The sequence below is a fragment of the Callospermophilus lateralis genome, chromosome 4 (genome assembly GCF_048772815.1).
Source record: "Callospermophilus lateralis isolate mCalLat2 chromosome 4, mCalLat2.hap1, whole genome shotgun sequence".
Taxonomy (NCBI): domain Eukaryota; kingdom Metazoa; phylum Chordata; class Mammalia; order Rodentia; family Sciuridae; genus Callospermophilus; species Callospermophilus lateralis.
In genome coordinates this window covers 152,692,612-152,709,547 of record NC_135308.1, presented here as the reverse complement: position 1 = coordinate 152,709,547, position 16,936 = coordinate 152,692,612, and the positions used below count along the sequence as shown (strand labels likewise).

Below are 16,936 nucleotides of genomic sequence, written 5' to 3'. Positions count from 1 at the left end.
ATCTTAAAGAACCAATCAATCAAAGGAAAGAAATAAGGTATCTGCTTCTGTTTGAAACTTTCTGAATTTACATTCTACCCTCCAAAGCACAGCAGTTTCAGTGCCACTGGCTTCAGGTCAGGGCTGAGACTCGGGAATCTGTATCTGAGTCTGATGAGCCATTCACTAGATACATGACATGGGTATGTGGCCTTCTGCAGCTGTTGCCTCATCTTTAAAAACGGAAGAAAAATGCCATCTTCCTAGGTTGTGAGGGGAATGCAATGAGTCCATGTATTTGAAAGTGCCTAGAGCAGTGCTTGTTGCACAAATGTCAATGAAAAACAATGGGTGCTTCCTCTTTAGGCAAGACTGTCCCTTGCCCATCAAGTTGGGTAGAATGTGATATAAATATCTTGACTTCACATGGAGACTAAGGCATTAACCATAAAGTACAGAGAGAGAAAGAAAGGGGTGTGTGTGTGTCTGTCTGTCTGTCTGTGTTGGGACAGGAGCATCACAAACCGTAGTGACAAAGAAGCTGGACAAGGACCCTGGGGCCGCTCATACCCAGTCTAGATAGAGAAGGCCCCTCCAGGGGCTTTGGTTTAGATCTTGGGTCCTTCTATTAAGACAGGCTATTATATGATAGTGTTCTACTCTCGGACTATTGCAGCCTCCAGAGCAGATGCTGCAGATCTATCTTTGATCACCAGGGTCTGCATAACCCTTGAGGAGACATTGGCTTCTTTTTATGTCAAGACTTTAAAATATCACTCCAGAAAACCAGCTCCTGAAATTTCCTGGAAGGGGTGTGGGGGGGGTAAAGGAGGGAGGGAGAGAGGGAGGGACCATAATGCCTGGAGCTGTGGCTCAGGGGACGCTATCTTGCACAGCAGACCTGCTCTGCCTCCAGCAGTGCTTGACCCCAGCAACCACTTGAAGAACAGATAAATGAATGAAGGAGCTGCCAGCGTGTGCCTAGGGTGACCCAGGCTGTGGTAGCAGTTCTAGACATTCCCCAGATCCCAGAGGGGAGGACGGACTCTGCTCCCAGGAGAGGCAGTACCTAAGGAGCTGGCATCTCTGGGTGACGTAGCTGAAGACCTATAATGAATGCCCCAGGTAAGCAGTTAGTGGAATCAACTTCATGGCCTGTCTGGGGATTAAATCAGGGCTCCGCTGGGTACTGTACATGGAAATCAAAACAAACACCTGTTGGCCCCCAGTGCCCCTGTGTTATGGCTACATTCTCCTCCTTGCTCTCCCCAGGAGGCCAGAGTGTGTGCTGACAGTTGATGTCATTGCGGCCTCCCTCCTAGTCTCATCCTGCTATCCTCTGGTCCTGCTGTGTCTCTCCTAGGCTCTTGCAAGTGCTTTGGAGCTGAGCCCTCTGCCTCTTCTTCCTTTCTGGTTCATCCTATGGGGTCCCTGAGAGGTCTCTTAGGCACAGCTCTGATTCTGCCACTCCCTGAATCAGCCATGGCTTCCCACACCTGCAGCACAGAGTGCATGCGCTCAGCTCACTAAACCATTGTTCGTGCTGATGGTACCTTTCATATATGAATGTTTAGGGACAGCCCATCTCTGAGAGGCAGCACAGGGTGGGGGGCCTGAGAGCCTGGATGGGAGTCACACTGCCTGGGTTCAAATGCACAGGCCAGTTACCCCGAGTCTCACGTTCCCTTCTGCAAGGGTTATCTAGAGGATGTGCATGGTGCTTCGCGCAGAACCTGGCCCCTTTTTAAGAGTACAGGAAAGTTAGCTGATCTTTTTGATGGTGCCTTCTCCTGTGACCTGGGGATATAGATTTAATCTTTACCTTGAAGGAGCTTGGGGTCTCCTGTAGAGTTAGGCAGGAAAGTTGGTGACAACAGGGTGTAAGACGTATGACTGAAAGCAGAATCTCAGAGAGTAGCACTTGATAAGGAAGTGCCAGGAAGGAAGGTGGAAGCCAGTACTGTCAGGAAATGTCACAAAAGAGGTAGATGTTTGTCTTGAATGAGAAGCAGAAGAGACACCCAGCCAGAGGAATAATACATGGTGAGGACAAGGGGTAGAGAGGGTGGTGGGTAGACCAGAAAGATAACAAGTCTTGGGAAACAAGTTAAAGAATTGAAACTGACCCTGAAAGCAATGATGTATCAAAGAAGAACTGTCATGGTCAGTTTTTTCCAAAGACTCTTCCAGCTGCAGTGTAGGGGATAGACACGAGATAGGGCATGCTTTAGAGATACAGAGGCCACCAGAAGGTCTTCTGTCACTAAGTTAGAAGTGATAAAGGCTGAGGCTGAGGCAAGGGCAGCACGGAGGTAGAGACATTTAGATGCAGAATTGAATGGACCTGTGAGCAGTTGTGTTTGGGGCCAACGCAGAGGAAAGATGAGCAGAATGCCTGGCTCTGGTGTCCCACGTGTATCCCCAGTCCACACCTGCCCCGGGCCACAATGCAGTTTGTTAGTGAGAAACCCAAGGAGATGTGTGGCCTAAGAATGATCAAAAATGGGTCCATTTTGGAAAGATTTTTCTGGTTCCAATTACATGTGGACTGGACTGAAAAGGGACAGACCAGTGAGAGTGACGCTGAGATGCTAGTCCTGACAGGCTCCATGACAGTGGAGCTGGGAAAGGAGACCAGAGGCCAGCAGTGAGAGTGGCCTCCTAGAAGGGGACAGCAGATGCATGGCCCATGGGATCCTGACATTAGAGAAGTCAGAGAGAGGAGCCGACTAAAGAACTGCTAAGTGATCCGGACCAGTGAGGGAAAGTGGCACGGGACTGCTGGCCAGGTAGCCAGCGTGGGCCAGCCACTGAGGGGCAGAAGTGACGCTGATGAAAGATGGTGCTCTCCTTGGGGACTCTCAGGCCACACAGAGTCTGCAGAAGGTGCTTACTGGTTGTGTTAGTTGACTGGACGTGGTACCAAGCAGGACCACCCACTCACCTGGGCAGAGCTCCTGTGATACGGGGAGTAGTGGAGTGGCCCAGAGATGGCCGAGTCGTGAGGGAGGGCCGGATACTGGCTCTGCATTGGGTGAGGGTGCTGGTTGCCATAGCTCCCGTAGTTATAGCTTCCCGTGTACCTAAAATGCGGCAAGCGCATTGAACAGGGTGAGTCAGAACAAGGAGAACAAATCAGTTTGACACCTTTAAAAATCAACCTCATCTATTTTTTCCCCTTTTTGTTCTTTTTCCTATTTTTCTTCTTCTTTCTGATTCCTATCTCCATGCAGCCTTGTTTTGGTAAGTTTAAAACCCCAGGTAGCTTTCCCTTCTCCCTCAGCGCCCTCGACACAAGCGCTCAGGGAATGGACTCCAGCTCTGAGCAAAACGCAATTTGTGATGGAAACTCTCCTCCTACCATGCTGAGCGGCCCCCCATGTTACATCCTGAAACCAAACAGGGGAGAAGAGAAAAGAAGTGGAGCTGGGATTTGTGTTTCTGTGAGCCCCTTCCTCTTCTTCCAGGAAGTGCCACGGCAGGACCCACTGGGTGTCAGAGACCCTTGTTGTAAGCCAGAGTCCCTTATATTTTAGCTGTGTGACTTTGGGCTACTCACAGTCCTGTTTTGCAAATTTGTGCAAATGTGGCACAGGGTTTTTCTAGGGATCATGTGTGTGAAGACACTGGATACCACAGAGCCCTTATAACATCTCCATGGCAAGGATGCTGACCTGTGACCCTGGAGTGTCTATTCTGCCATTCCTGCAGATTCAAAACACTCTCTGAAACAAAACTACAGTCTATTCTAAAGGTATAGAAAATACTCTAAAAGCCCCCCTGAGGAAATAATGGCTCCCCATTGGCCCTCAGGGGCACCCAGACCGTATGGAAGAGTACACCAGCCTCCAGGCCTGTATCCACCTTCAGGGTTTCTGCCTTGCTGCCTTTAGGCGGGGCCTCTTGGGGCAAGGGACCAGAGAGGGCCTCCCCAGCTCCTCTGGTGCCCCACAGCTGGTGCCTCAGAACCTGGCCTGTGAGTGGCTGCAAGGGAGGCTCCTTGAACTACAGGGTGGCATCTCTTTCTGACATCTCATTCAGATCTACTCACTAGGCCTGATAAGCTTAGGGTCTTTAACGAAAAACAGTGTGTTATGGGCTACTGTGTCAGGGGACACTCGCAAATGAATTGCTTTGCAGTTTATTCATCACACCAACATCACTGCCCAGATTTGAAAAGAAAAAAAATATGGGCAAAACAAATGATTTATTTATCTATGGTACAGAGCTGGAACCTCCAGGGATTCCCTGTGCCTGGGAAATAACTACCGCTCTCCAGGGACCTCCTACCCGCAGGTATGGAAGCCCTCCTCTAAACGGAGTCACAGAGACTTGGACCTAGTACAAAGCTATGGACATCTACAGAGCTCACAAGAAGCCTTTCAGGAAGACTGGACTGCTGGAGAGGGTAAAAGAGGAAGAATGCAGGCTTGGAGCAGACACACTTGCTCTGACCCCCAAGTCTCAGCTTCCTCCTCTGCAAAATGGGGTTGCTAACACCAACCTACCTACATCACCTGGTTGCGTGGGATTATGAGTAACAGTTATACACAGTACAATACTGAGCATACTATGACAATCCAACAAAGAGTGGCAGCCTTCCTATCCTTTGGGGAAATAGCTGCTAAGTGAACCCCACCTTAAATCTAAAGTCTCGCTGCATCCCAGAAAGTCACCTACCCATGCTCCTCTCTGTGGGGGTAAACTGGTATCCTGTGTGTGACGGAGGAGGAGGGCACATGAGTGCTCCTCATACAAGGCAGCTGTTGAGAGTTTTCAGCTGGGGACCCAGCAGCCGTAGTCACTGTGTATGTTAGAGACCAGGTATACGACTGCATTGCTCCTGCAGAGACAAATTAAGATGCATTGGTTACTAAGCTTTTCTTAGAACATTTTAGTGGCTTCCAATCACTCTTGAACTGAAGGTCAAAGTCTTTTCAAGGCTTGTGTCTCTGGCTTCGTGGACCTTTCCTGAAATATTCCTATCTGGTCCAGCCACAGAATCTTTCATTTTCTCCAGAGTACCACAATTCCTAGAACTACAGGACCTTTGCACATGCTGTTTCTGTTGCCCTAGCCCTTGTCCCTCTCTTAATACCCACTCATTCTTCATATCTTAATCCAGAGGAGCTATCTCCTAACCCACACCAGGTCAGGGCCTTGATGGCTCCTATTGCAAATTAATTCTATACCCATTAGAGAAAATGATATGATTAATGCCTGCCTCCCCTACAGACTGTAAGCTTCATGAGGATAGAGACCTTGTCTGCTTTGTCCACCATGAGATCCCCAGTGCTTAGCACAGAACCTGGTGACCAAAAGACTCTTAATAAAAAATTTAAAAGGAAGAAAGGGGAAAGGAGAGAAGAAAGGGAGGAAGGACACAGGAAATCTCAGGCAATGGAGCCCAGGCAGGCTCTGCAAATTAACTTTTCAGCACTCAACAGGTGTTAAAGATCTAACAAATTGCTTTAAGCAAACTTAAGTAGATTATTGGGCTCTGCCTGCCCAGGTCTTTTTGAAGATTATTAGACAGAGACCTGGACTGTGACCAATTCCATACATATCATTAATTTTATTTATTTTCTTTTAATTGGGTACCTTGAAAGTGCTCCTTAGCACTATGGTGGGGAGGGGAGCCGGACAAAAATAAAAGCCCTCAAGATGCTTAGATGTAAGATGGTTATTATTTTCAAAAAAGAAAATTTAAGAAATTGGCAATGAGCTTATAATAAACTCATTGGACAATTTCATTTCTGATAAGTTTTAAAGTATGTTAACATAGTGGGGCTGGGGTTGTGGCTCAGCAGTAGAGTGCTCTCCTAGCATGTATGAGGCACTGGGTTCGATCCTCAGCATCACATGAAAATGAAGAAATAAAATAAAGGTATTGTGTCCAACTACAACTAAATTTTTTTTTAATTAAAAACAAGTTAACATAGTGAAAATAAACATATGTGGAGGGAAGAGGATTCAACATCCTCTTTCTGGCACATGAAAAGCTGGAGAATTGGTTAAGGGAAGCCATTTTTTAAAGGTGAAATAAAAGAGAAAAATTTGGTCCTCCAATTCTATATTTTCTGCAGCAGACCATTTCTGTCTTAAAATTCCTCTGGGAAGTTAAAGAAAGGGGGTTTGCATTTTAAAAAATCCAGTTCATTTCATTTCCAGGGCTTTGCAAATGGCACAGGAGAGTTGATGCATTGACAGGGGCATAGCAGGAGGTGGCACAAAGTTAGTGGGGATCAGCACTGTGCCAACCATGTGATAGGACGTCGGTAAGGAATACCCTCCCTTAAAGAAGGTGGAGATGGAAACTCATTTTAAATACATTGCTTTATTATTAAAAGAATCTTGTTGTGAGCCCTTTTGTAAACTGGAGAATATTTTAGAATGCAAATAATGCCCTTCTCTTTTATTTATTTTTATGTGGTGCTGAGGATTGAACCCAGTTCCTCATACATGCTAGGTGGGCACTCTACTGCTGAGCCACAACCCCAGACCAATGCCCTTCTCTTTTAAGGAAAAGAGACAAAGATTCATCCCAAGAATAAGAAAAGGAGATATCATTTTTTGAGCACTGTGCTCAGGGCTTTTCAGACATTGTTCAGGGAAATATTGTCCCCTGTTTATGGGTGAGGAAACAGAAAGATAAAATAAATAAAGGAAGGAAGCACATAGAAATAAAGAAGATTCAAGAAGATAATGTGAAAGTGGATATGAAAAGAAGAAAAACAAAATTGAAGGTAAAAAATGAAATCAGGAATAAGGCAAAACACAACATACCCTAAAGATCCAAACTCTTCCTATGTAAGGATCTTAAACTTGACTCTGAGTTTTCTAGAACTAATGCTAAAAGGAAGCTTAACCAGTTAGGAGCCATAAGATAGTAAACAAATTTCTCAGAAGTAATATTATACTTGGAATTCAGATCAAACTGGACTTTCTTTCAGATACCCTCAGAAAGAGGCGACTGTGAATTGTTCAACAACACCCTGGACAGCATCCTCACAATAGGCTTCATCTTGATTCTTAGGACTGTCTCCTCATGTCAACATGGAATGCAGAGGAGGCATCAGAGAAAAGCACAGAATGTTAAATAGCTTGATCAAAGTCCCAGAGTGCTTTGGTGGCCTGTGGGACCCAAGACTGCCGCACACTTTCTATTCTATCACAATGTCTCTGTTATGCATCCTGATTCTGTGTGTACTAGCTAAAAGATCCTGGGCAAGACTCTTCAACTTTATGGGCCTTTGTTTCATCATTGGTAAAGGAGAAGTAATAATATCTATCTTGCTGGACTGTTATATTAATCAAGATATGTCAAAAAACCTGACATGTGGCATATTTTTAAATGGTATTCAAGCTCTCTTCATTATGAATTCAGGTATTCTTATATAAAACTTGTATTTTCATATTTTTCATTCTAGACCTCAAGGGATGAAGACAAGTTTCTTGGGTCAATTCTATCACTGGATGCTATAGTTTGATCCTAAGTGGTCCCCAAAGGCCCGTGTGTTACAGCTTTGATTCCCAGGGTGGTACCACTGGGAGGTGGTGGAACCTTCAAGAGGTGGGCATGGTGGCAAGTGGGAGATTTTTGGAGGGGACTCTGTGGCCAGGATCTCCAAGGGCTTTTGCTTCTTGGCCTCAAGGTGAAAGGTTGTGCTCTGCCACCGGCTCAAAGCAATGGGGCCAATCGATCATGGACTGAAATCTCTAAAACCCCAAAAGTACACTTTCTCTTTTCATAAGTACGATATCTCAAGCATTTTTTAAAATAGTAACAGAAAACTGCCTCACACATTAGTGACAGAACACTTATGGGAACAGTAATTTAAAATCAATTACAGCAAATGTCTAAACATGTTTTCCTCTAAAATCACTAGCGTCCTTATTCAGCAGTATGGCTGAGAGTACCTCCTCCTGCTTTATGCATCTATTCCACATTCTTCCTCCAAAAGATAATGACTTTGGAAGACTACATGTTAGGCATCACTCATAAGAAAATGCAAGAAGATCAGAAGGAAAAACCCCCAAATGATCACATCTCAGATGACTGTATTAAGCGTGTCTGCCCTCTATGTTTTAAACCTATGTTTAAAATATTATTATTTTAAAAATACTATTTTTATTAAACCAGGTTATCTCTGGGAATTTAGGGATGATTTTAAAAATTTTCCCTTTATTTTTTTCTAACGAATACATATTGTCTCTGCAAAAAGTAAAACAATACATTAAACAGATTTTACTCTGGGAAACATAATTGGTGTGGGGGGGCATAGTTTGAGAGAACAATGAGCCAGCCACAACAAGCAAGTAATTAACCCTTTAAGCCCCTGTGACCTCGGGGGAGTATAGCAAGGTCAGTGGATATTTATAAGGGGCAGTCCAGGAAACCAAAGGATTTTTTTTTTTTTTTCCAAGCAGTAGGAAGACATCATGATAATAGCCATCACCTGAGAGGCAGCAGCAGAAGTTACTTTTGTAGGAGCCCCTGGAGCACAGCAACTGTTCCTTATTCATCTCTGTATCCCCAACAGAGGGTCTGCCAAATAGTAGGTGTTCAATAAATTTTTGTTCCATAGAATTTGTTGTTGAAGGAATAAATGCTGCTAGAAATAGACGTTATCAAACAAAAAGCTAGTGGAACTCTTGGAAAAATGGGCTCCTGTGGTCTGGGGAACAAAACCTCTAAATGGCCATGTGCCAGCAATCTAACACGTCCACTCAGGCAGGCTTAAGCAGATTAACACCTACTGGCTTGGGTGAGAAACCCTTTTTGCCTGGGGAGCAGAAAAGAACACCCCTTGAATTCCCTCTCCTACCAGAGGGACCTCCAGCGAGAATTGCTGCGGCAGTCATTTCTTTTTAAGGAAACTAATGAGAGAATCTGTGCAGCTAACACTTTGTGCTTAATTTTAAAGACGGCTCTAGTGCTTTTTATTTGTTGGTAAAACAAGAACAACCGTCTCTTATTTGTCTAATTCCCATATTTCCCCGTATTTCATGCTCCACCCACTCCCTTCTTACATCCCTATTTATCAGAAGGCTGAGGAGAAGGTGGGAGTCCCTGATCCTTGAGAATTCAATGAAGATCTCACAAGAGGCAGGGAGAGCATTGAAAGTGCTAGAGGGGAACATTGCTTCCCATCCCCAACAAAACATTCCTCTTGCTGAATGTTTTTTGGTTTGTTTTGGAAGGGGTGTTAAATACAGGACAGGAAGGGAGCTGGGAGCATAATAGCTGTCAATAATGATTTGCTGAATACATTAGCAATGATCAGCTAACATAAGCCAGACCCCACGCTAGTTTCTCTTCATACACTGACTCATTTAATCTTCACAACAACCTTTTGAAGTAGGTAGTATTACCTCCTTGTAGAGGTAAGAAAAGTGACGGCCAAAGGTTGAAGGACTTGACCAGGAAAATGGCCGAGTTGGGATCCGAACCCAGATCTGCCCAACTCTAAAATCTTTCCACAAACAGCCATTCTCCTCACACCTGGATGGGTGTTTGAATTCCCAGAGATGCGGTTCAAATTGCAGCATGTCCTCCAGCTTGCACTCATGGTTGTCCCTATTGCCTAGAATGTTCTTTTCCTCTCGTTTATGTGGCTGGCTCCTTGCGATTCTTCAGGTCTTTGGTAAATATCACCTCCTTGGAAAAGGCAGTAGACTAACTACCAATTCTCTGAGGCATTTATAGAATTATGGGATGGCAATGCTGTTGGTCCATGGACCATATTTTGGGTAGCAAGGCTGTGGGTGTGGAGGGCCATTCCAAATCAAATTGTGAGAGCCTGCTCTAAAGTTGTGAAAAGTTAGACTGCTTCCCAGGCTACTTGTTATACCGTTCCCTTCAAATCTTGTACCAAATCATTTGAACTTTTTCCCCACTGGGATCCTAAGCCTTATAGATATTACTCAAATTTTCCTCTAACCTAAGCTATTTGTACTTTTTAAAGAAATAAGCTCCTTTAAGTGTTGACGAGATTCTAGAGCTGCCCTACCCTATGCAACAACCATTAGCCACATTTGGCTACTTAAACTTAAATTAATTAAAACTAAATGCAATTGAAGATTCAGTTCCTCAGCTGCACTAGCCACATCTGATGTGAACAATAGCCACACAAGACTAGTGGCTCATTTTTTAGATAACAGACTTTTAAAAATTCCATGATCACAGAAAGTTCTATCGGGGCAATGTTGCTTGATTTCTGCTTGATTCAGGAAATGTTAGTAAACATTTCCTGTAACCTTCAAGACTGAGACAGGGAAAGAAGATTTTATATCTATATTATATATATCCCATTGGCTGTCCTCTGTCCTTTAGATAGCTGTGCTTAGGAAGAATACCTCCTGGCCATGGAAACCTCCCATTTCACTAATACTTCCATGGCCAAAATCTGACTGACACAACTGAACAGGGGCAAGCAGATGAACCGTTTCCCAGAAAGAAATGTTGGTTCATTGTTCAGCCTCTGCCTCTCTCTGCAACTTCATCAACTGACCCTCTCTTCCTTATTTATGTGCTCCAGTCCCTCCTCACCTATTCCAAGCTCTTTTCTGCCTCAAGCTTATACACATGTTGTCCCTATTGCCTAGAATGTTCTTTTCCCCTCCCCAACATTTATGTGGCTGGCTCCTTGTGCTACTTCATGTCTTAGGCAAATATCACATCCTTAGAGAGGCAGTCTCTATCAACTAAGGCAGGTCCGCATTTTATACTTTTTTGTACCACACTTTTATTTTCACTTGTAGAACTGACTTTTTAATGTTATTTTATTGGTACCAGGGATTGAACCCAGGGGTGCTTAACCACTGAGTTGCATCCCCAGCCCTTTTTATTTTTTATTTAGAGACACAGCCTTACTAAGTTGCTTAGGGCCTCACTAAGTTGCTGAGGCTGACTTTGAACTCGCAGTCCTCCTGCCTCAACCTCCCCAGCTGCTGGGATTACAAGCATGCACCACTAAACCCGGATGACGATTTGAAACTATATATTTGCCTGGGGGGTTACTTCTGCATTGACTCTCGCCCACAAAAGCAACAATGTTGTCTTTTTCACTTCTGTACCCCTAGGGCACAGATGAGACACAGAATACATATTTAGTGAAAAAGGGAATGAGAAAACGAAGGAGCAAATCCGAGGTCCCAACAACACCAAGCCAAGACTTGATGTGCGAAGTCAGCATGCATCAAACAGTCTGGTTTTAGTCCCGGTTTATGTATTTATTTTAATTCTTTTCCTTTAAAGAAAAGGAAGCAGCCGGGATTGAAAGGGGAGGAATTCACGATAAATGAGTCACCAAGGTCTGCAGGCAGGCTGCACATGCACCATGTCCCACTCAGTGTAGCTGTCCTCAGAATAACTGGGCTTTTGTTATTTGGAAAGACTAGGGGTCAGTCATCTTTGTTACATCCTCAACTGATGTGCTGAAAATGCAGCTGGGCAGGCAGATGTTTTACAGTTAGGAGCATTTATGAGGAATTTGCTTCTTGTTTCATTAGGCATCCTAACATCTCAATGATTTAATTTGCTGGTTTTGTGTTGCAGGGAACCCATGGTGGGAAGTTGAAAACATGAGTTTAATAGTTAACTTTTATTGTCATTGTTGAAGGAGGTGATACTTAACGTGACATCATAAACAGGGGTTTTAGAGCCCTTCGGTGGCCCGACCCAGACAGCATAGAAGTCCAACATTTTCTTTAAATGACATTAAAGAATTACAGTCCAATGTCATGTTAAATGGGTGATAGTTTGGCACCACCTGCCATGTTTTTGAGGAGGAAGAGCCCATTTTCCCTAAAGTTAAGATAGCTGGACTTTGCTGGCCATGGAAAGGTGGCAAATCCGCAAAGTTGGGGGTGAGAGGACAAATGGACTGGATTTCACCTTGCAGAAATCCACTGAAATGGAATCCTTGGCCTATCTCTTAACATGACTTGGCCATAGACTAATAAATGCAATCAACATTGGCCATATATCAGGTTCAACTTTAGGGACCTAGTGAGTACTTTCTTTGTCCCTCCCTGCTTTGAAAACAATAAGTACAGTCTTAAGGAAGCCTATTTAAAAATATGTGAATTGTGGATATGGGACTAGACAGATGTGAATGCACAGAGTGGCCATTTTCCTGAGAAGCTGTAGCTGTACTGCTTTGAATTCCCTATCCTTGTATCAAAGAATGCCAGAAGTTCTGTGCAATGGACTTGTTTTCACTTTGTGCTCACTAAGCAGTCATGACACTGTCCTCTCTTTCGCTGCTGGAAAAATGAGGAAGTGTCCATCCACAGTGAGACTTTGATTTGTTGGAGGGTCATGGGTACGATTAGCCTTGACTCTCAACTAGTTCAACCTGATAATGCATCCACTGGTCAGTAATAGTCAGGGTATGCTGGAAACCCAGCAACAGAGCTGGGCCACTTAAATTTTCACTTACAGTTTAAAAACAAAACAAAACAAAACTTTTTAGCCAACTGATTTTTGTTTTACCTCATCTTTCCTTTATTTCTTGCTTACTGATTTTGGTCTTTTAAAAAAAAGATTGGTTTTCCTGTTTTTATCATAAACTACTTCAGAAACTTTTTGGGAAGTAGATGGGATATAAATCAAGCAATGATTTAAAAACAAATAAAAATTAACTGGGCATGAAAACAATGTTCTAAATTAACTTTAGGAAAAAAAATGGCAAATCCATTTTATAGGATTTACATAATTATTTTCTAATTTGCAATGCTGTTCAGTGAAAGTCCTCAAATTTAAGAAGTCTACCATAATAAATTTCTTAATTTTAGGTGTATGTCATGAATAAATAATTTGTGCTTTATTATAAGCCCATAAAACCATATATGTTGTTAGGAAATTATGTTTCCTCTAAGACTGTGACCCATTGCCTGCCAAGGTCCAGTCTAATTTAGCAATGGAGTATTTCAAAAGTGGTATTTGAGAAAAATATTATGCATAGTTTTATATAGGATGACATTTTAATGCCCCCCAGAGATATCTGAGAACAAAGCTGGAATGTGCCAGAATCTTCAAAGCTTACAGTCATCTGAAGAGAACCTGTTTCACATTTGTATTTCTAAGAAGCTACTTTTATGACTCTTGAACACATTGCACAAAAATCTCTGAACACATTTGTGATATTCCTGTGGCCTTGACTATTATCACACCTGCCACACTTTAGGCCTCCAAATTGCTATGAAGAGAGCTAGTCAGACTCACTAGCCGGATGGGAATTATGAGGAGCTAGCTTATAGAAATCTTTCCTGCACACTCTTCCCTTCTCTCATGTCCTGAGAGTCCCCTTGTTTGATAAGTTGACACACTGTGAGAAACCATTTCACTCAAATTAATTTCAGCTTAAAATGCAGAACTTTTTTATTTGCATAATTTCCCTGTTTATTTCAGAAGTAAGCATGTCATCACTAACAGACATATGTGTCTCTCTGGTGGCAGTAGGGACATGTGGGCAGGACTATTCAGAAACTGCTCCTGGCTGCTCCCACTGCCCTTGTTCCTCCTGAGGGAGGTGGGAGATATAGGACAGTTATCCAATCATAAAAAACACCTGAGTGACCAAAGAGCTGCGAACAGCATTTTGTGCTCAGTGAACAAAGTTGTTCTTTTCTCTACAATTTCTCTGAGTTAGAAAATTACCCACTATGAAGCTGGAGTAGAAATCAAAATATGATTTCAGGTACATCTATGTAAAAAAATATGGCGGTGCTCAAATCTACATTTCTCCAAAGAGGAGGACCCTCTGTAGCTGTCTACCCCAAGTGAAATCCAACCTTGACTTAATGCCACTTATTGACAACCCAACTTGTCAATACTTTGAAGAGTCCAGCTTCCTTAGTAGTGGCTGAGACAGGGCCACTGAGTTATTTGGCAAGTTTTTACCCCTGGAAAAGTATAAAAGAGGGCACACCTTGTAGGCTCTTAAGTTTCTGCTCATCCCCTCTCTGAGTAGTACTTCTGGACTGATTCCTTCATTTTGGGGAAGGAATTAATCCAGGGATATATATATACTCAAAGTTCCCAGAAAATAATATGATTTCCTGTCCCTTCAGGACTTTATATCAGTTGCTTCTTGTGCCTAGAATGGCTTCTCCCCATTCTCCAGCCTTCCCAGTCCCTCCAAATACATGTGGGAGGTGCCCCTCTTCCCTGTCCCTTCTCTCAACTTAGCACTGATCACACTATCTTGTAATTGCCCACTTGCTCATCAGAACATTTACCTCTAAATATCAAATCCCAAGGAGCCGAACCATAGTCAAACTGTTCATTGTCACACAACCATCTATCCAGAAGGGTTTAGAAGCTACTTGAGCCAGGTGTGGTGGCACATGCCTGTAATCTTAGTGACCCAGGAGGCTGAGGCAGGAGGTTTGCAAGTTCAAGGCCAACCTCAACAATAAGCCAGACCTAAGCAATTTAGCAAGACCTTGTCTCAAAATAAAAAATAAAAAGGACTGGGGATGTGGCTTAGTGGTTAAGTGCCCCTGGGTTTAGTCCCTGGTACAAAAAAAAAAAAAAAAAGCCACTTGAGAAATATTTTTGGATAAATGGATGGATGTGAGTGAGTGAAAGAATGAATGACAAAAGATAGCATCCTGAGAGGAGCAATCTGATCCTGTTCTGTTGGTCCCTCCCCCCCAAAAATGTACTTCCCAGTTTATTCTGAAAACAGCCCTATTCTAAGCAGAACTGGGATATGACTAGACCCATGCTGTGGGATCTGGAAGAAGATTCTAACTTGGGGGTGAGAAAAAGTCAAAAGAGAACCAAGGGATGGGTCAGGCAGACAATGGAAGGGGGTGGTCCTGGAAGGAAGAACAGTGTGAGAAGAGAGTTGCAGATGGAGAGCTTTTGCATGGAGCTGCCGGTTCTTTGCCCCAGCACTTAGATGAGGCAGGAGCTTCTCACCAAAATAAACCTAGTGGGCAGTGTAGGAGCTGAGAAGTGGTGAGAGTCGGAACCAGGTGGCATGAATGGGATAGGAAAGAATGGATCAGTCCAGGCGTGTACTAGGGCAACAGGACATGGGGGGTGTGAGGGAGAGTGCCAGCAGTTGCCCCCAATCCGTTCACCTTCCCTACCTGGTTACCCACTATCCTGCGTTTCACCATGTGATTGAGTCCCTGCTGATTGACTGAGTGGAAGTGTGGTATGCCATCTCAGACGTCCTCCATACCCTCTGTATCTCTGTCTGCCAGTTACAAACTTGGCACAGACTGAAGGCAGTGGTCCTCAAACTGGTGAACATCAGAACAGTTACAAGTGTGTTGAACAAGATTGCTGGGCCCCAACCCTAGAGTTTCAAAGTCAATTGGTCTGCTGAGACCTCCTAACAAGCTTTTTTAAGCAGTTTCAAGGAGATCACACTTTGAGAACCACACTTTGAGAACTTGCTCTAGGGTATGGCAGAGTCTAATGAGGAAATGTTTGCTTCTAAAAGGTTGCATGAAAAGAGATTCTCCACTGACAGAATATCCTGCCTGTATCGTTTTCAAACATGACAGATTTCTGTTGCATTAACATGTTTGGGTCTACTTGTTTATAGCACCTTAGCCTATCCTAACACAGAAGTTGAACAAGAACAAAGATTTGAAGCAGACTCCCAGATTTGGTACCTGGGTAATGGGAGGATAATTGAGTAGGACTAAATAAAAAAAAAATGAATTAATAATTATCACAGCCCTACCAAACCCTCCACTCCACAAAGAGCCTTTGGGAGATCTCTCTTGATACCTCCAAACAAATGAAATCTCTTCTTCCTTAGGAACACTATAGCATTAGTTTATACCTCACTTATTGCACATGCAACATTATTTCTTCTATTATTGTTATTTCTATACTTCTCTTATCCCTCTGTTAACTCCTGGTAGCAAGCCTTGGCATGTTAATATATATAGTTCCCATAACACCCAGCATAGAACTTGGCAACTTGGCTCATAAAATAGTCCTCAAGGGAAAAATACCTATATAAACACATGGACACATATATGTATATTATATGTATATAATGTATAGAACTTAGGATTCAAGGTTTGAAATGCATTTTTCTCTGTACTTTAAAAATACCGTTTCAGATATTGAATCTAATGTTGCTGATGAGAAGTCTGACACCATTCTGATTCTCTGTCCTTTGGAGGTTATCCATTTTTCTTTTGGGGAGCGGATAAGATGTCTTTATCTGTGATTTTCATCAGTGACTTTAGAGGGTTTTCTTTCTTTCTCTCTATCCCTCTCTCCCTCTTTTTCCAGTACAATGTTCATGAAAAGCTTTCAATCTTGTCTCTTTCCATTCTGTAAAACTGTTAGCCATTACTTCTTCACTTTCTATTCGTTCTCTGGAACACTTATTAAATGAATATTGAAATTTATGGATTAATTAGCTCTTAGCATAGCTTTTTTTTTTTAAAAAAAAGAGAGAGAATTTTTTTAATATTTATTTTTTAGTTTTCGGCGGACACAACATCTTTGTATATGGTGCTGAGGATCGAACCCAGGCCACACACATGCCAGATGAGCGCGCTACCGCTTGAACCACATCCCCACCCTTAGCATAGCTTTTATCCTTCACATTTCTTTGTGTCACATTATCAGAGAACTCCTCAGCTGTGTTTCATTCACTAATTCTCTTTCAGTGGATCTAGTTTTCTATTCGGCCTACCTGTTGAAATTTTTACTTCCACAATTCTTTGTCAAGGTCCCTACTTGATGCTCATGGGTACGATTTCCTCCTTTAGCTCTCACCCTAACAGTTCTTTTCAAATTGTCCTGTTAACTTCATTCTTTTGGACAAAAATTCTCCTTTTTCTTAGTTTGTTATTCCTCTTTCATGGAACTGGGCCTCCATCAATATTTTGGTGATATTTTTATTGTGGTAAAAAACATATATCATAAAATCCACCGTTGTAGCCATTTTGAAGTGTATGGTCTGGT

The 16,936-nt window shown here is 43.0% G+C and overlaps 1 protein-coding gene across 5 annotated transcripts in view; it reads right to left on the bottom strand.

Moving 5' to 3' along the window:
* The window catches only part of Rfx4 (regulatory factor X4), a 99,392-nt gene that overhangs the window by 6,518 nt on the left and 75,938 nt on the right, over positions 1–16,936 (bottom strand). For all 5 annotated transcript variants that reach the window (XM_076853253.2, XM_076853251.2, XM_077109243.1 and 2 more), the window contains 2 exons: positions 4,660–4,822; positions 2,924–3,062 (listed from right to left, as the gene is read on the bottom strand). In XM_076853253.2, the coding sequence (XP_076709368.1) occupies positions 2,924–3,062; positions 4,660–4,822 (302 nt within the window). The remainder of the gene's footprint in view (positions 1–2,923; positions 3,063–4,659; positions 4,823–16,936) is intronic.